We start from the raw sequence: 19,440 nt of genomic DNA on the forward strand, positions 1-19,440 counted from the left end.
ATATGTAATTAGTGATTAATAATACCAGCATTTAATTTTATAATTATATAATACATATGTATGATATAGAAATAATCAGCCATCTCTTACCCTACCACAGAAAAAGGCAAAAAGCCATTTGGAATTATTTATTGGAACTTACATTAAAGTTTTAGATTAATTTGGGATGAATTTATTTCTTGTCATGATTGAGTTTTATCATTCAGGAATCTGCTATAACTCTTGAGATCTTTTATTTTCCAGAAAACTTTTCTGTAAATATTTTAAAGTAGGGGTGCCTGGGTGGCTAAGTCGGTTAACTGTCGGTCTCTTGATTTTGGCTTAGGTCATCATCTCACGGTTCATGAGTTTGAACTCTGTGTTGGGCTTTTCACCGAGTGCAGAGCCTGCTTGGGATTCTCTGTCTCTTCTCTCTCTGCCCCTACCCTGCTTGCTCTCTTAAGTAAACATTTTAAAAAATGCTTTAAATTACTAGGAATGGTATTGAGAAAAAGAAAACTTTTTTTAGTAGCAAATAGAATATTAGAACTCATATGAATGATAATTATACCTTTAAAATGCCATCAAGTATTGAGTTTATAGAACTTTCTATTCATTCAGTCAGGAAACATTGTAAGGGAGGTGTAAGCAGTGACACCTGTATTGCTGGTTTGGTCAGATTTTAAGTTTGGATGTATAACAGTTGAAACTTTCTTTTTCTACTTGAGCAGGGTCTCTACAATGCTCCAGATACTGTGTTAGGTGCTAGAGATAGAACGTTGCTCAACTTAGCTGTGGTATTGCTCTGTATGAAGTTCCCAACATCTAGCTGGAGAAATAGACATTCACTGTATACAAGGAATTACTCGTGTTCTGAGTGCTGTGATGGAAAAGTATAGGCTGATAAGGGATAAGAAAATGGAGAGGACCTAACTTTTCCCATGGGAAAGGCCATGGGGGTTGTCAGGCTGTTTTTCTTGGTGGTGAGGCTTAAGCAAAGGCCAGAAATAATACTAGAAGTTCCTAGGTGAAGAGGCAGACCTACAGTCTGCCAGTTAGTAAGAACAACTGAGTGTGTGTGAAGGAGGTTGATGCAGAAAGGGCCCTTGTCACTCGAAGTCGATGCGGGGAGGGGCTGGAAATGAGTCTAGAACCCAGAGTCTGGGAAATGCCATGACCAGATTGCTGTTTTCTAAATCGTTTTTTAATAGTCGTCACCTGCCCTGGAGAAAATGGATTAGAGGAAGGTAAGAGTAGGCAGGGACAGAGCATGTAGGCGGCGACTTACAGTTACTCGGGTGAGAAACAGTGGGAGCACTGCAGCTAGAGGAGTGACAGTGGACACCGAGAGAAGTAGGTTCCAGAGAGATGTAGGAGACGCGGTTGTTGGGGTCTGATGATGTATTGAATGTGCGGAGCGATGGAGAAGTATCAGAGCCTAGTTCTGGCTCAGGCATTCAGTCACAAAGTTTGAGGACTCTGGTTGAAGAGGGCATTTCTAACACGTATGCGCTCGGGAAGAGAACACGATGTTTAGTACTTTTTTACGACGCTGATCAAATGTTTTTTTCATGCTGTAGATATTGCATCACCATATTGCCTTAGTGGAGAAACTAGCTTTGACTACTTCTGGATGCCCACTTGTGATTCAGTGCAAGAACTTCAGGATTGTGCATTTCATTGTTCCCAGAGAAAGAGATTGCCATGATATTTACAATTCCCTGCTACAACTGTCGAAACAAGGTACTGTTACGAGAGACCAAAGCTTACTTAATTTTGTGATGGACTAAATCTCATTGTTACTTTATACTTTAAGTTACTCTTGTGTGTGTGTGTTTTAATTTAAATTCTGTTAGTTAACATACAGTGAAATATTGGTTTCAGGAGTAGAATTCTTTGACACATCACTTACATACTACCAGTGCTCATCACAAGTGCCCTCCTTAGTGCCCATCACCCACCTAGCTCATCTCCCATCCACCTCCCCTCCATCAACCCTCAGTTTGTTGTCTGTCATTAAGAATCTCTTGTATGGGGCGCCTGGGTGGCTCAGTCGGTTGAGCGTCCAACTTCGGCTCAGGTCATGATCTCACACTCCGTGAGTTCGAGCCCCGCGTCAGGCTCTGTGCTGACGGCTCAGAGCCTGGAACCCGCTTCAGATTCTGTGTTTCCCCCTCTCTCTGCCCCTCCCCTGCTCATGCTCTGTCTCTCTCTGTCTCAAAAATAAATAAAAACATTAAAAAAAAAAAAAAAAAGAATCTCTTGTAGTTTGTTTCTCTCTTTTCTCCCTCCCTTCCCATATGTTCATCAGTTTTGTTTCTTAAATTCCACATGTAGGTGAAATTATATGATATTTGTCTTTCTCTGAATGACTTATTTTGCTTAGTATAATACATTCTAGCTCCATCCACCTTGTTGCGAATGGTAAGATTTCATTCTTTTTGATGGTTGAGTAATATTACATTGTGTGTGTGTGTGTATATATATGTGTGTGTGTGTGTGTGTGTGTGTGTGTATACACACACACACACACACACACACACACCACATTTTCTTTATCCATTCGTCAGTCGATGGACGTTTGGGCTCTCTCCATAGTTTGGCTATTGTTGATAATGCTGCTGTAAACATTGGGGTGCATGTACCCCTTCAAATCTGTATTTTTGTATCCTTTGGGTAGATACTTTAACTCTTTTTTTTTTTTTTTTTTTTAATTTTTTTTTCAACGTTTTTTATTTTTTTTAATTTATTTTTGGGACAGAGAGAGACAGAGCATGAACGGGGGAGGGGCAGAGAGAGAGGGAGACACAGAATCGGAAACAGGCTCCAGGCTCCGAGCCGTCGGCCCAGAGCCCGACGCGGGGCTCGAACTCACGGACCGCGAGATCGTGACCTGGCTGAAGTCGGACGCTTAACCGAGTGCACCACCCAGGCACCCCTAGATACTTTAACTCTTAAGTCAAGTTCTTGTGCATTCTATTCCAAAAAATTTGGCTTAGAAATAATTAGCTACTTCTGATCTGACTTGTAAGAATGGTTTCCAAAGAAGGGGTAAGAGTAAAGAAAAAATGAAGCATTTAGAGTACAGATTTTAAAAAGCATAGATTCATGTTAACGTTCTTAAAGTTTGTTGGTAGCCAACAGAACAGCTTTGTTTTTTTTTTTTTTTTTCAAGTGGGTATCCCACAAATAAGGTGTCCCAATGACTTGGAAATTGGTTGCTAAATGAGAAGTTAAGGAAGGTTGGGCTCCTTTGGTAGCAGCGGGACTAATACATTTAATCGCCCAGAGTGGAACATAAGGGAGATCACCAAAGGAGAAAGGGAGGGTGAATCCAACTTTAGTAGAGGTAGGAGTGAGAGGCATGTAGGCCCAAAAGAAGAATCCTATTACTACTTACGCCTTCAGGATCTGGAGGCTTCCTTCCCTCAACATTGACTTGAATTACATAGACCTTTCCAGGGAGACAAAGCACACTGGTTACTAAATGTACTTTTTTGTTGAACACCCGGACTGTAGTGACCTAGGAGCAGGTGTATGTACGCCCTTCTCTCCTAACACATAAAGCCTGTAGTATTTATCCCAGTGTCCCAGGTTACGCCAAATCTTACAGTAAAGATGGTTCTGTCACTTTAGGGGCTCGACACTGTTCAGGAACAAGTGCTGTCCAGAGCTCCGTACAACCATTGCGGCTTTTGGTCGACACTGTCCTATAGGAATGTATGTGGAATGTAGCATGGAATAGGAATGTACAGGAACGTAGCATTAGTATTTTCATTTCACATCTCGTTTGGGAAGAGTGGTGGGTGAGAAGTGTGTACGTCATTAGAAGTTTACTTTTAAAAAGAAGTATTACACTAGGGTATTATAATATAAAAATATTATTTATTAGCTTTTGCTGATGATATAAATTGAATCTCAGATTGATATCCCTTTAGATATAATCATGTGAATTAACAAACTGAGAAAATATTCAGTTCAAATATGTTCAGGTATTAGTTATCTCTTTGAAAATTTTAAAGGAAAAATGAAGGAATAAAACTGAAAAACTGTTGGGGTGCCTGGGTGGCTCCGTCGGTTAAGCGTCCCGACTTCGGCTCAGGTCGTGATCTCACAGTTCGTGGGTTCCAGCCCCGCGTCGGGCTCTGTGCCGACAGCTCAGAGCCCGGAGCCTGCTTCGGATTCTGTGTCTTCCTCTCTCTCTGCCCCTCCCCGGCTCACACTCTGTCTTTCTCTCTCTCAAAAGTAAATAAACGTTAAAAAAAAAAAAAACAACTGAAAAACTGTTACTTGTAGAATTTTAACTATAAATCCTATAATAGTAGCAGCTTAACATTTATGTGTTTTGTATACTACAGCAAAATATGAAGATCTCTATGCATTCTCTTACAATCCCAAACAAAACGATTCGGAGCGACTCCGAGGCTGGCAGCTCATTGACCTTGCCGAGGAATATAAGAGGATGGGAGTGCCAAATTCAAACTGGCAGCTGTCTGATGCCAACCGAGAATACAAGGTAACTTAGCGACCTTTTTTTTTTTTAAGTTTTTATTTAAATTCCAGGTAGTTAACATACAGTGTAATATTAGTTTCAGGTGTACAACACAGTGACTCAGCACTTCTTTACAACACCGGGGGCTCCTCACAAGTGCCGTCCTTAACCCCCATCACCTGTGTAACCCTTCCCCCACCCTTCCCCTCCGGTAACCATCAGTTTGTTCTCTGTAAAGAGTCTGTTTCCTGGCTTGTCTCTCACTCTCTCTCTTTTTTCCCCTTTGCTCATTTGTTTCGTTGCTTAAATTCGACGTACGAGTGAAATCATGCGGTATTTGTCTTTCTCTGATTTACTTCGACGTAGCTACATTTTGGGAGAAATTCAGAAAATGTTAGTCCCAGAGCCCGAGAGTGTCCCAGCGGCAAGTTGTCTGTCCGTATGTGTACCGCACTTGCATTTAATAAGTTTGAAAGTTTTTTGAAGGTGGTTTTTAACCTCATGGTTTTTGAATGGTGAGAAGAATGGTTATGTTTCACTTGTTTTTTTACAGATTTGTGAAACTTACCCCAGAGAACTTTATGTTCCCCGAATAGCAAGTAAACCAATAATTGTTGGTAGTTCCAAGTTCCGGAGCAAGGGAAGATTCCCAGTTCTTTCCTACTATCATGAACATAAAGAGGTAAGAAAAGGTTTTCTTTTTTCTTTTGTTAATTTACAAACGACGTGTAACCCCTCTTCAGGTTTAAGCACCCTAAAGAGCACTTGCTTTTACATCAAGAGATCATTATTACAACGTTGCTGATAGGGAAGTCTGGGTTACGTTTTTGAAAGACAAAAGTAGCCTGAAATACAGAACCTTTCCTACTTGTCATGTTTCTTTCCTCTCCCGCCCTCCTTCAGTCTTTCCTTCCTTCTCCTAGGGACCTGAAAGTACTAGGATTAAGGCACAGATAGGTTCTTCTTCTTCCCTGTGGTTCTCTTTTCATCCTGCGTGTATTGGGGGAAACCAGACAGTCTTGAGAAGCCAACTAAGAAAAAGAAGAAAACCAAGGGTATTTCAGGCTCTCAGTTTTTGTAGAAAGCTCTTCAAACAGAAGGATTCTGCAATATGAAGAGGGGGAGGAGGCATCTTTGTACTGAGATGCTGTAACAGGGATTGCCCATTACCGCAGAGTTTTCTTTGTAGCTTGTAATAGTAGGCCCCGAGGTACTATGTGTTAGATGCTTCATATGCATGAAATCCCCACGACAATCTGATAAGTTAGCCTCTACTAACTACCTGTAACTTTCAGATGGGGAGACTATCAGAGTAAACCACTTTTCCTAGATCTAACAGCTAGTAAGTTGGGGAGTCCCATGCCACTTCTGACTCCCAGTCCTTTGTGACCTGATTGTTTCTCCTCAGGAAGCTTTTAGAATCTGCTTTTCCCCCTAGTGTTCTGAAATTTCACAGTGAGGTGCTTTGGCGTGTTTTTAAAAATTCTCTTTGGGAACTCGCTTTGGGGAAATTACGTCTCCATTTCTTTGGTAACTTCCTGTCCTCTTTTACTTTCCTTTGTACGTGTGTGTGTGTGTGTGTGTGTGTGTGTGTGTGTGTTGGCAAATGAGCTAATGGGCTTCTGTAAACTTCCGTTTTTCTTCATTTTCTCTCCTATTTTCCATCTCTATTTTTTACATTTCCTCGACTTCGTTTCTAGTCCACTTCTTTATTTTTGCTATACTATATTTAAATCTAAGAACTCTTTTGTATTTCCTGAACTTTTTAGACACTTTTCTTGGCCGTGATGACTGGGTTCTCTGAAGATATTAAAGATTTTTTAAAAAGAATTCTTTTGCTTCCCACATTAGTTGTCTGTTGCTCAGAGTTCCTTTTTTCTGTTTATTTTTTTGTTTGTTTTTCATGCCTTTCAGAATACCTGATTCTTAGCTGTCCTCTCATATTTATTTTTTTCTTTTCTTTTTTTTTTTTTTTTTATAATTTTTTTTTCAACGTTTTTTTATTTATTTTTGGGACAGAGAGAGAGACAGAGCATGAACGGGGGAGGGGCAGAGAGAGAGGGAGACACAGAATCGGAAACAGGCTCCAGGCTCCGAGCCATCAGCCCAGAGCCTGACGCGGGGCTCGAACTCACGGACCTCGAGATCGTGACCTGGCTGAAGTCGGACGCTTAACCGACTGCGCCACCCAGGCGCCCCTGTCCTCTCATATTTAAAAGTGGGGTACTACAAAGCTGTTCAGAAGTTTGTGTGCATGTGTGATCTCTATCTTTGGATTCTTTCTGGGGTTTTTTTGTAATTATTTTTTAATGTTTGTTTATTTTTGAGAGAGACAGAGTGTGAGCAGGGGAGGGGCAGAGAGAGAGGGAGACACAGAATCCAAAGCAGGCTCCAGGCTCTGAGCCGTCTGCACAGAGCCCGACGTGGGGCTTGAACTCACGAGCTATGAGATCAGGTCCTGAGCTGAAGTCGGACGCTCAACTGACTGAGCCACCCAGGTGCTCCCCCCCCCCCCCCAACTGCCCCATCCTCCTGTTTTTTGAGGGTTACACCCACAGCTGTGCCTATTGTCCAGAGTCTTGGGGTTAATCCTTTTCATAGGATAAACTTTGTCTTCAGGGCGAGGGAAGATGTGGGAGCCTTAACTAGTCCCCATACAGATATTCAGCCAGTTCTATTTTCAGTTATCCTCTGGGTCAAGCTTTCAGAGGTAAATCAGAGGTAAATTTTGCTGCTCAGAATACTTGGTTCTTGTGAACTTATAACAACTTGGCAGCTTTCTTTGTTCCAGTAAATTGGTTATTACTTACCAATTTGCTTTCATTTACTGAAATTTTATTAATATTTCTACTGTACTTTTCTCTTTTCCATTCTCTTTGATTTTTTGATTTTACACATTTTAGATGTCTTTATTAGAATTTTAGTTCAATTTTAGAAGGGAGCCAGAGGTAAAAGGTAAAACTTTAAGCAGAAATTCTCAATCTACTCTTCATAACAAAGTCGTAGGGAGTTATGACTGGGTATGGCCTCTATTTGACACACCCACATTTGTATACAGTATTTATTGGAAAGCTTGGCTGAAAATAGATATTCAGTGCCCAATTTAACAAATCAGAAAGTATGTCTGAAAAGAATGTTGTAAAGCAGTCCTCATTTTCTTCTATTTTATTAGATTCTCATGGTTTTATGTATGAATTTAAAATATGTGAATGTGTGAATTTATGTTACTCTTTTTCCTTAATGTTAAACACTATGGTTGGAATGTTGGGTCGGGTTAAGTTGGAGTTGGTATGGATGAGATTGGAGAAAAAGTATATGGGTCTAAATCTTTCAATCTTTCTTTAAGACTTTAAAATGTCTAATCCAACATTCACTACTTCTTACAGATATGTTTGCCCTCCTAGATTGACTATGTTTTAACTCAAATTTAAACTGAAACTCATTTTTCTTACTTTATGTCTCATTTTATATTAAGATCTGATTTCTCAGTAGAGATCTAAAAGCTTTGGGAAAGTAAAAGCTCAAATGTTGCTATTTTTAAAAATTTTGTTCTACCTTTATTGACTAATCTCCTACTTGAACTTGAGTTCAAAGTATTTTATAATCTAGAGCATAGAATGCAAGTATCTTAGTAGGTTACGTGATAGAGAATTGACCAAGTGTTGCTTCTTAGAATTTAGGAATTTTTCATCAAACTAGGCAAGGAAGCATTTCAGTTTCTTACTAGAAGAAAATATTGGGAAAATTTACATAACACCAAGATATTAACAAAAGCGTTTAATTCTAATAGTATTTTAGAGTTAACATCTTCTAATTGTCTTGCCATCTTTTAAACAGATTACATGTTTGATTTTAACTTTTGTTTTTCTTTTAAGCATTTTTTAGACATGTTTTAGACATCTCTGAATAATCTGTTTTCTGTCCTTTTAAAATTAGGCTGCCATTTGTCGATGTAGTCAGCCACTATCAGGATTCAGTGCCAGGTGCCTGGAGGATGAACATTTGCTTCAAGCCATTAGTAAAGCCAACCCAGTCAATCGCTATATGTATGTAATGGATACCAGGCCCAAAGTACGTGTCTTGAATACAGTACAGTCTGTTTGTTTCATTATCTTTGTTACTTTAATTAGTGAGATTTGATCTAATTGCCCATAATCGACCTATCTGAATCCTAGTTTTAAAGTAACTGAGGCTAATGATACTGAGGAAAGCAGCCTTTAAAAGGATGCCAGGTTAGGAGACTTGTTTCCCAGATGTGTGATTTCTTATGTCTTCTGATTTATACGTAAATTTAGAAAAGCTGAACTTTATATTGAGAGCTCTTGATGATGTGTAAGTCTTATGTTATTGTGAAGAAATATTAAATAGTATGTGTGTTGTGAAAAATTAGAAAATCTTACTAAATTTTTTTGGTAGAATTTTTAATTGTCAAAATACTTTTTGTTAAAATAATGGGCCTTAATTGAAATATTCAAGAAAATAAGGAAAATAGTGAGTTCAACTTAAGAAACATTGAACTAGAGAATTATAAATAGTAAACAGGAAACGGTTGTTCTGTTAGGCATCTATAATGTTAGGTTAAATTTTTATCATTGGGCCAAATGTCAGAATCCCTTTTCCTTTTTATAAACACAGTTAAACAACTAATGCATATTGGATCCTGAAACTAAAGTAATTAAAATCCTCAATGGTAATAGCTAACATCACTTTTAATTTTTATTATAGCATCGCATGCAGAGCTGGTGGGCTACACAAAAGGACATTGGCAGAATTATAGTGAGGATTTCTTCAAAAATCTGGAATGATGAGAAAATAGGAGAAAACGATGAGAAAAAGCGAGTGAGCGATATAGAACACGATTTTAGGCAGTTTTGTTGAAAGGAACGGTAGTTGTTCTAGAAGTTATTCTCATCATTGTGCATTCTCACAAAAGATAATGGAAGAAACAGAAGATTAATTTGAAGATTAATTTGAGTAAATTAAGAAATATTAAAAATTAGAAATTGATAATTTGATCTTTTATCTTAACAAGAAAAGACGTTCTTAGAAGTCTGGAATGTTGGTGATATCGTAAGACAAATTTTATTTTACTTCCTTGTTTCATCTAGGTGGGTTCATAGGTCAGAACTACTTTTAGATGATATTAGATATAAACGATTGTTGTAACACAAGACTTTCTGAATATGAGGCCTGAGGGCAATCTGTTCCTCAGGACCTTATACCTCTCATTTGTATAATTGACTTCCACACAGAAAACAGGCCTCTCTCTTTGTTTTGTTATACTGGTTAAACTTGAGTAGTGATGTGGAAGCATTTTAATCTCTGACTCTCACCTGATGAACTCAAATTTAAGTAGTAATAATGTGGAAGCGTTTTACTATCTAACTTTCACCTTAGGTGCGGAATCACCAGTGAGCCAGCAGTTAGAATTGAACTGTTCTCGTTACCAAACTGGGCCCCCATCCACTGGATGAAAAGCTACTTTTTCTTTCAATTTAGGTTTTGTTTCATCCAAGTTGATAAGAATACTTAATAAACAGTAATAATGTGTAATACGAAATCCTAGTCTGGGAGAATGAAAACATGCCAAATCTTAAATGAACTTCTACGTTTGATCTAGTGACCAAAGACATTGGGCCTACTGGCAGTCTGTTTTCTCCTTAGTTTGGCCCAGTTCTTGGAGATGTATCAGGCTCGTGGATTACATGCCATTGGTATGTACCATGTGGGCCTCCAGTAATCTCTAACGTGGAGGACCTCGAATAACCTGACGTGCATTTCAGATCTGATTCTTCAGGGTCCCTGTGGCTCTCCGATGGTCAAGGGCTCCACAGGCTTGCTCTGAAGTGGGTCTCATTCATTCTGCAACAGAAAAACTTCCCGGCTCGGCTCATCTCTGAATCATTTAGGATTCAGATAAGAGATATTTCTTTCTTCTTCTAAATTTTGAAATACTGCAAACGTATGGAAAACTGACTACAAACATAAGTGAATTAGTTTCATAAATTATTTGTGGGGAACTTCTTGTCTGAACTTTCCATTATATAGCAATCGTGTTGTTAGTGGCCCTCTTTACTGTTAATAACGTATGTGACACTTTTATTCATTAAAAAATGGTAGCATATTCAGTTTTAAAGTGTTCTTTAAACTCTCTGGTAAAATACGATTCATTTAGTGCTTTCATGATGTTTTGGTGAACTAAATTAAAAGATAAAAGCAATTTGTCTCTAAATTTCTAAAATTTTAAATTTTAGCTGAATGCAATGGCCAACAGAGCAGCTGGAAAAGGTTATGAAAATGAAGACAACTATTCTAATATTAGATTTCAGTTTGTTGGAATTGAAAATATTCATGTCATGCGGTCCAGCCTTCAGAAGTTATTGGAAGGTATGAATTATTGCTTGCCTTGGAGGCAACTTTGTCTAATAGAAATATAATGCTAGTCCAATTATAAAATTTAAAATTAAGGTAATTTAAAAATTTCCTATACATTCAAAAAAGTAAAAAAAAAAGTTGAAATTAATTTTAACAACGTACTTATTTAACCTAATATATTAAAAACATTGTGTTAACGTGTAATCAGTATAAAAATTAGTAATGACACATTTTAGGTGTTTTTTTTTTTTTAAAGTCTTAGAAATTGACTAGTGTGTATTTTACACTCTTACAGTGCATCTCGGTTTGGACTAAACATATGTCAATAGCCATATTCAGGTAGATAGTGGCTCCTGTATTGGACAGCAAAGTTCTAATGGTGTTACAGAAATTGCTATTGTTAGATTGATTAATTGATGATAGTAATGCTCTATTTAAGTACTAAGGTGTCTTTCCAGTCATGGTGTGGAATTTTAAAAATTAAAATATCAGGGGCGCTGGGATGGCTCAGTTGGTAAAATATCCAACTCTGGATTTCAACTCCAGGTCGTGATCTCATGGTTCATGAGTTCAAGCCCCGCACTGGTCTGCACTGGCAGTGCGTAGATAGCCTGTTTGGGATTCTCTCTCTCCCTCCTTCCCTGCCCCTCCCTGACTCGTGCTCGCTCGCTCGCTCGCTCGCTCTCTCTCAAAAATAAACTTAAAATTCTTTAACGAAAAAAAATCAGACTTTTTAATTAAACACTTTGTACTTAAGTTTTTTTTAAAAGAGATTGGAGCTTTACTTAAGCATGAAGAATGACAGAAAAACATATCCCCAAAATCCATTATTGAGCTTCTCCTAGCATCTTTTCATTTATAGAGTCCTTTTTATTTTGTCCTCTTCTTTTTTTCATTTAACTCAGAGAGAGCTTGAGGAGGAAAAGTGGAGACTGTAGCCTCATTCTAATTGAAAATTTTTTCCTTCTTTTCTAGTTAATGGTACCAAAGGGCTTTCTGTCGGTGATTTCTACTCTGGTTTGGAGAGCTCAGGATGGCTTCGCCATATCAAAGCTGTTATGGATGCAGCAATCTTCTTAGCCAAAGTAACTCTTCTTTTCTCATATTTGGTTTGGGGGTTTATACTGGTTGGGAAGGAATACATTTATTCTGTTGGGACCTGGTATCTTTTCCAGTCAGATAAGTTTTATTACGTGTTACCTCCTTAATGAGGCTTCCTTTCATTTGAGCTTTAAAAGATCACGTGGCACTTCATGTAGGGACTTAAAAAGAAATCCCCAGATACTTTGACACAGCGGTTTTGGTTTTGGTTTTTGTCGGTATGCTTTGTGTTTTTATTGTGTTTTGCCTTTTTTTTTTTTTTTTTTCTTTTTGGAAATTATGCCGTGACATTACCATTGCAATCCTTGCTCTTCTGTGAAATGCAATACTTGCTAGTGTCGTTTTTAAATAGAACTTAATTGATGTCACTAAAATGTATTCTGCTGTAATCTAAGTATGTGATCTTTCTTTCCAGGCAATAACGGTTGAAAGTGCAAGTGTGTTGGTACATTGTTCTGATGGTTGGGATAGGACGTCCCAGGTCTGTTCCCTTGGCTCTCTCTTACTGGATTCCTACTACAGGACAATCAAAGGATTCATGGTAAGGAGTGATTTGGCTGGACCAGTGATTCTCAAATAGGAGTGATTTTGTCCTCCCAGGAGACATTTGGCCATGTTAGGAGACAGCTTTGATTGTTACAAAGAAAAGGATTTAACTAACATTTAACTGGTAGAGGCCCAGGATGCTGCTCATACTCTATACCACATAGGACAGCACCTGCGGCAAAGAATTTTCTGGCTTAAAATATATATAGTGCTGAGTTTCAAAAACCTTGAATCAGACTGATTTCAATTTGTGCCACCTCTTTGAAAACGAGTTTCAAATTCATTAATTAATTAATTTTAATTTGTAGAGAGGGAGCAAGCTTGAGAAGGGGGGGGAACAAAGGATTTGATGCAGGCTCTGTGCTGACAGGCTGACAGCAGCAAGCCCAATGCAGAGCTTGAACTCAGGAACCACGAGATCATGACCTGAGCTGAAGTCGGACACTCAACTGACTGAGCCACCCGGTGACCCAACGACTTTTAAATTTAATAGTTGTTTCCTAAAATGTTATAGTAGAGATATTCAGTATTTTCTCCCTCATTTTTATCTAACTAATATGAGTGATATAGTAAAACAAGGCACAAATAAGAGTACTTAAAAATTATTTTTTAGGTGTGCCTGGGTGGCTCAGTCGGTTGAGCATCCGACTTCGGCTCAGGTCAAGATCTCGCAGTTCGTGGGTTTGAGCCCCACGTTGGGCTCTATCGTGACAGCTCAGAGCCTGAAGCCTGCTTCAGATTCTGTGTCTCCCTTTTTCTCTGCCCCTCCCCTGCTTGCACTCTCTCTTCCTCTCTCTCTGTCTCAAAAATAAATAATGAAAACATTAAAAAAAATTATATTCTAGAGGAAACTTTCTGTTTAAAACTCCTTTATTTGTTAATTGTAATTACACATTAGGAAGCATGTTTTGTATCTGAAGATTAAATTTCTAGTTGAATAGATTTTCTTTGTTATTTTTTTTCTTTTTATTTTTTTATGTTTACTTATTTTTGAGAGACTGGGAGAGACAGAGCATCAGCAGGGGAGAGGCAGAGAGAGGGAGACACAGAATCCAAAGCAGGCTCCAGGCTCTGCACTGTCAGCACAGAGCCTGATGCGGGGCTCGAACCCACAAACCACGAGCTCATGACCTGAGCTGAAGTTGGATGCTTAACCGACTGAGCCCCCCATGCGCCTCTAGGTTTTCTGCTCTGTGAAGCTAAAGCCCTGGCTCCTGTTTTTTGTCTTTTAACGTGATTAGATTTTCAAAATTTGCATCTTAACTCATGGCAAGTAAAGTAAATGAAGCGAAGGTAGAAAGTTGTCATTAGTTAGAATTATTAAACGTAGTGCCATCTTTAAGACAGAGGGAAGTTCACCATCACCAGATCCCTTTCAGCACCATTATTTGGTGGCACTAACATACCGAATCTGGGATAGGCTGAATGGAAGTGCTCCTGATAAAATTATGTGCAGCTTACCTTGAGAGTGTAAGGTGAGGAATATTTTCTGTGCCATGTCTGGCTTTAATTGTTTGCTAGACATTCAAATGAAGTCATGTGATAAATGCCCTGGGACAGAGTGAGAGCTTCCCAGGCAAAAGGAGCAGTGAGAACCAAAGCATAGATCCGTTAGCTGACTGCAGGTATGCGTGATGACTGGGGCTCAGGGTGTCAGAGTGGGCTGCTTGGGTGCAGAAGAATATAGTGAGATGAAAGCCTCAGGAAGAGAAGACTAAAATTTGACCTTCACCTTCTTTGGGTAGTGAGAGCCATTAACGGGCTTTAAATAGAGGGAACAGTAACTTGCTTAGACCTTCTTTGTAAAAAGGTGGCTTGGTGTCTTCCAGGTGGAGGGGAGTGGATGATGGAGGGCAGGAGACCAGTGTAGAAACTGGTAAGCTAACTCAGAAGAGAAAAGACAGCCAGGAGTAGGGCAGTCCCACACAGATACAAGAGGGTGGGGTTCAACCTCCAGGAATATTGACAAAGTAGAGTCATAAGAATTGCTCCTGGGTTAAATGTGCAGTAGAAGAGAGGAGGCCCCTTCCAGCATAATTTTCCAGATCTGGACTCAGTTGCCAGGATGGATGGTGCTGCTCTCTTGCTCTTTCTACTGAGAGAAGCAGATGACTAAGTTTCGTGAGAAAGATACTGAGTGAAGTTTTAGATGTGGGTGTGGAGAGGAAAGGCAGAGGGCCTGCAGTAAAATTTGGGGCTCCAGCCTGAAGACCGTTTGCCTGAGGTCACACAAGTGTGGAAGTGGCAAAGCTAGGATTTGAACCCATGCAACATGGCTCCAGAAACTGCATCTTTCCCCATCACGTTACATGGCCTTCTGGAGAGATTTAAAACAAAATCAGAGAAGCTAAATGTGGCAGTTTTAATACTGAAAATGTACTTGGTGATTAGATAATGAAATTACGTGGTATACTAAGAAGATACGTTACATAGATTAGACTGAAAAAAATCAGAAGCCTGTCTCTTCAGTAGAGTTGTGACAGAGAAAACAGATAAAGACCGTTCATTCGAGAGGTTGATATCAACATTTGAATTTGAATATAAACTTTTCATTGCTCTCTCTCTCTCTCTCTCTCTCTCTGTCTCTCCCCGTCTCCCTGTGTGTGTGTGTGTGTGTGTGTATATATATTTTTTGTAAGCACCATATAAGTAATGTACAATAAGCCAAAAGGTTTAAAACATGTATCCTAGTCTACCACCCACAGTTAACCACTGTTACCATTTTGATTTATATTTTCTTAGTTTTTTTACTATGCAGATATTACACATAAAAATGTAAATGTACTAGTGCTTTATAGCATGTACTTTTCATTTAAAATGTAGTAAATACAACTGAAATGATTAAGTCACAGGACTACCGTTTCTTTTATGCATCATTTTTACTCTTTGTTAAACCAACCCCTAATCCAGGTTCTTTCTATATTTTGCCTATAATTAAACAAAAATTTGGGGGCGCCTGGGTGGCTCAGTTGGTTGAACGTCTCACTTCGGCTCAGGTCATGATCTCGCGGTTCATGGATTCAAGCCCCGCATCGGGTTCTGTGCTGAGAGCTCAGAGCCTGGAGCCTGCTTCAGATTCTGTGTCTCCCTCTTTCTCTGCCCCTTCCCTGCTCACGCTCTGTCTCTCTGTCTCCAGAATAAATAAACATTAAAAAACTTAAAAAAAAAAACTGTTCTGTTTGCAACCGTAAGTTGAAAGGGTAAATGCTGTTATTAAAATAATAGTTTTTAATCCATTTTAAACAAAAGAAATTGAAAGTAGTTGTAAATTGCATTTTACTTTTTCTTATTAAGGTTTTAATAGAAAAGGATTGGATCTCTTTTGGACATAAGTTTTCAGAGAGGTGAGTCATACTTTTACACTTATATATTTTGTAAAATTAATAAAGCTATTTTAGAGTGCCAGAGTATTTCTGTTCTTCATGAGCTCACATGTCCAGAAGCAGGTGAGAGTGCTGTTTTTTGTATGAAAACTGATTTAATTTTTTTCTGTTACTTCTTTCAATTCTCATACCTTTGTTAATTTTTATGGCAATTCATTACCTTCCTTCTGTCTGGATTGTGGTACTTAGAAGATAACATACCCTTTAAAGTTGTGGTTGAAAAACTCAGGTTTAAATTGCTTTAATAAAAAAAAATTAAACTTTTTTAATGCCAATATCACAAAGTTTTTGGTTCGTGTGTTTTGTGTGTGTGTTTAAATTTAATAATACCTGAACACTTGTCTTCTCTCAGAGCATTTTCAAAGCTTGTACTTTCTGGGGGGTTAGGTGTGGCCATTTGGATGGTGACCCAAAGGAAGTCTCACCGGTGTTTACTCAGTTCTTGGAATGTGTGTGGCATTTGACCGAACAGTTTCCACAAGCCTTTGAATTCAATGAAGCGTTTCTCCTTCAGATCCATGAACATATTCATTCATGCCAATTTGGAAACTTCCTTGGAAATTGTCAGAAGGAAAGAGAAGAACTCAAGTAAGATGGTTTGCTTCAAATGGACTGGTTTTTTTTCCTACTTAGCTGAGGTCTAACATAGGTCATGGTTGAACATAATAAAATAACTTGACAGTTTGTAATAGAACTGAATTTTATTGTCTGTATTTCCGAAGCTAAGTACTTTCTGAAGATCCTTCACATCCTCAGGTTAATAGTAAAAACACATTTAAAAAATTTGTTTTGAAATGTGGCATACACATGGAAAAGTACATATAGCTTAAGTGCGAAGCTCAGCACATCTAAAACTCATCCATCCATGTAACCAGCACCTAGAACAAGAAGTATTGCCAACACCCTGGAAACCCCCTTCATGTTCCTTTCTAGTCTGAATATATATTTAGAACAGAAAAGCCTTACACTGTTTCATTTCCTACAAAGTATTGATCACTAAGCTTTAAGGTTTGGTAAAGAATTTTACAACTGTTGGTTTTAAGGTAAGATGAGGCTCTATATTTCTTGCATTTCTTTTTCTTTAATAATTTTATTTGGGGGGCGGGGGGTGGGGTGGCGCACCTGGATGGCTCAGTTGGTTAAGCATCTGACTTCGGCTCAGGTCATGATCTCATGGTTTGTGAGTTCGAGCCCCACATCGGGCTCTGTGCTGACAGCTCCGAGCCTGGAGCCTGCTTCGGATTCTGTGTCTCCCTTTCTCTGCCCCTCTTTTGCTCACGCTCTTTCTCAAAAATAAACAAAAAAAAATAATTTTTAAAAAATTATTTTGAAAGTTTATTTATTTAGAGGGAGAAAAAGAGAGAGCACGCAGTTGCTCACAGGGGAGGGGCAGAGAGAGAGAGAGATAAAGAGAGAGAATCCCAAGCAGGCTCCTTGCCGTCATCACAGAGCCCAACATGGACTCTGTCCCACGAACCGTGAGATCATGACCTGAGCCAAAATTAAGAGTTGGACACTCAGCTGACGAGCCACCCGGTGCCACAGTTCTCACATTTCTAAGCAGACAATTGTTTGGGGAAAATATGTTAGCTATAGTGTGTCTGTCCCTGAATTGGGTCTCCTATCTGTTCTTTCCTAACCAGTCTTTGGGAGCAGGGGTTTCTGGCTAGATTTTGATGCAAAGGAGATGTGGGATAAGGCCGTGAGGAGTTCTTACATTTTTTTTAGGTTGAGTTTCTGCGTTTAGGTTTCTCACAAGCCAATAAAGAGCAGTTATAGATTCTTGCGTATCCAAGGACTAGAGAAGCTAAGTCTGGTAGTAATTTGAAGACAGCCACACACTCTCACTCTCAACCAACTCAAAAGCAGAACTGAGAGCACGTGGAAGATTCTAAAGATGTGTGAAAGGAATTGCAACTGAAATCAAGTATGACAGAGGTGAACAAATCAAAGACCATTGAGACTTGAGCTCCACGCTGTGGTAATTCACGGTTTATCATAATTCGGAGCAGATGATGCTGAGTACAGAGCTATTTTAGGAAAAAGTGTCCTCAGTGCCAAACCTCCTGTCAAAAAGAAAGATGGTAGTAAAAGCACGTATTTCCTATTGGTCTTTCTCCAAGAACTTAGCCGTCTTAGGGATCATAGCAAAATGAGCAAACTCTCCCCTTTTCGCTATACTCCTATCTATTTTATGTTTATTTCGTAAATGTACCGTCTAAACCATTCGACTCTTCATCCACTTACTTCACCTAACGTATTCTTAAAATTGCAGTATAATTGGTGTGTTTGTTGAATAACGACTTGATTTTTCCCAATTCCCTTTGATTGTACTCATTCCCACTTAAATTTGTCCCTGCTCTGCAATTACTTGTACTACGGCCCCGATGGAGGGTTCAAAGAATGAGGCAAAGAGTGACACAAGTATCTTACTCTGTATACATGTGTATAGTGATTTGAGATAGGTGTCACAGAGACCACGTTTACGAAGTTGTGGAAGTTGAAAGGAATCTCCTAACGTGTATGGTTGTGAGAGAAATGGTAGACCTGTGCTATGTTCAAAGAGACATGGTTTTATTTCATGATTATGAGTGGAAAGGGAGAATACAGAATGCAGAGACAAGGTGAGGTTAGACTGTGAATAGAAGGAAAAATTAAAACTGCAATCTACTTGGGAAGGAATTGCCTGATCTATAAAAAATGATTATTAGCATCTGTGAGAAAGCTCTTTGTTTTTCTCGTTACACCAAGGTTAAAGGAGAAGACTTACTCCCTGTGGCCTTTTCTCCTGGATGACCAGAAGAAGTACTTAAATCCTCTCTACACTTCCAAATCTCCAAAATTTACAGTTTTGGAGCCAAATACAGTATCTTTCAATTTTAAGTAAGTTGGCATCATTGAGGTATTTATACTTGTTTTTTTTTCCAAACACAATTTATTGAGCTGTTGTTTTTTGGTTTTGTCCTAAAGGTTTTGGAGAAACATGTACCACCAATTTGACCGAACATTGCATCCTAGACAGTCTGTGTTTAATATAATTACGAATATGAAGGAGCAAAATAAGCAGTTAGAGAAAGATATTAAAGACTTAGAATCTGTAAGTATTCTGAAGTGTCTTAATGTGATACATTTGGAATATTAAGTTAGTTTATTTCCTTATGTTGGAAGTGTAAATTGGTATGTAGAAACCTCTTAAGTTTGAATTGCTTTCCCTGAATTTTAATGTTGAAATACTAATACTGTACAGCTGATGTACAATATCTGATGACCCTTGAACAACATGGGTTTGAAATACACAGGTCCACTTCTAAGTGGATTTTGTTTGTTACAAATACAGCACAGTACTGTAAATATACTTTCTCTTCCTTATGCCTTTCTAAATAACATTTTCTTTTCTCTAGCTTACTTTATTGTGAGAATATAGTGTATAATACATTGTAACATACAAAATATGTATCAGTTGACTGTTTATGCTACTGATAAGGATTCCAGTCAATGGTAGGCTATTAGTAGTTATGTTTTGGGGGAGTCAGAAGTTACATGTGGGTTTTTGGTTGCAGGGAG

General features: G+C 38.6%; 1 protein-coding gene across 5 annotated transcripts in view; it reads left to right on the forward strand.

Annotated features, from left to right (window-relative positions):
- Nucleotides 1-19,440, forward strand: part of MTMR6 (myotubularin related protein 6) — a 46,945-nt gene that overhangs the window by 13,565 nt on the left and 13,940 nt on the right. For 4 of the 5 annotated variants that reach the window (XM_058689680.1, XM_058689675.1, XM_058689667.1 and 1 more), the window contains exons 3-14: nucleotides 1,560-1,722; nucleotides 4,338-4,495; nucleotides 5,025-5,153; nucleotides 8,408-8,542; nucleotides 9,197-9,310; nucleotides 10,726-10,858; nucleotides 11,822-11,931; nucleotides 12,363-12,488; nucleotides 15,788-15,837; nucleotides 16,264-16,464; nucleotides 18,628-18,759; nucleotides 18,847-18,973. In XM_058689680.1, coding sequence (XP_058545663.1) covers nucleotides 1,560-1,722; nucleotides 4,338-4,495; nucleotides 5,025-5,153; nucleotides 8,408-8,542; nucleotides 9,197-9,310; nucleotides 10,726-10,858; nucleotides 11,822-11,931; nucleotides 12,363-12,488; nucleotides 15,788-15,837; nucleotides 16,264-16,464; nucleotides 18,628-18,759; nucleotides 18,847-18,973 — 1,578 coding nt within the window. The remainder of the gene's footprint in view (nucleotides 1-1,559; nucleotides 1,723-4,337; nucleotides 4,496-5,024; nucleotides 5,154-8,407; nucleotides 8,543-9,196; nucleotides 9,311-10,725; nucleotides 10,859-11,821; nucleotides 11,932-12,362; nucleotides 12,489-15,787; nucleotides 15,838-16,263; nucleotides 16,465-18,627; nucleotides 18,760-18,846; nucleotides 18,974-19,440) is intronic. The other variant, XM_058689658.1, reaches the window with a different exon arrangement.

The sequence above is a fragment of the Neofelis nebulosa genome, chromosome 1 (assembly GCF_028018385.1).
Source record: "Neofelis nebulosa isolate mNeoNeb1 chromosome 1, mNeoNeb1.pri, whole genome shotgun sequence".
NCBI classification, from domain to species: domain Eukaryota; kingdom Metazoa; phylum Chordata; class Mammalia; order Carnivora; family Felidae; genus Neofelis; species Neofelis nebulosa.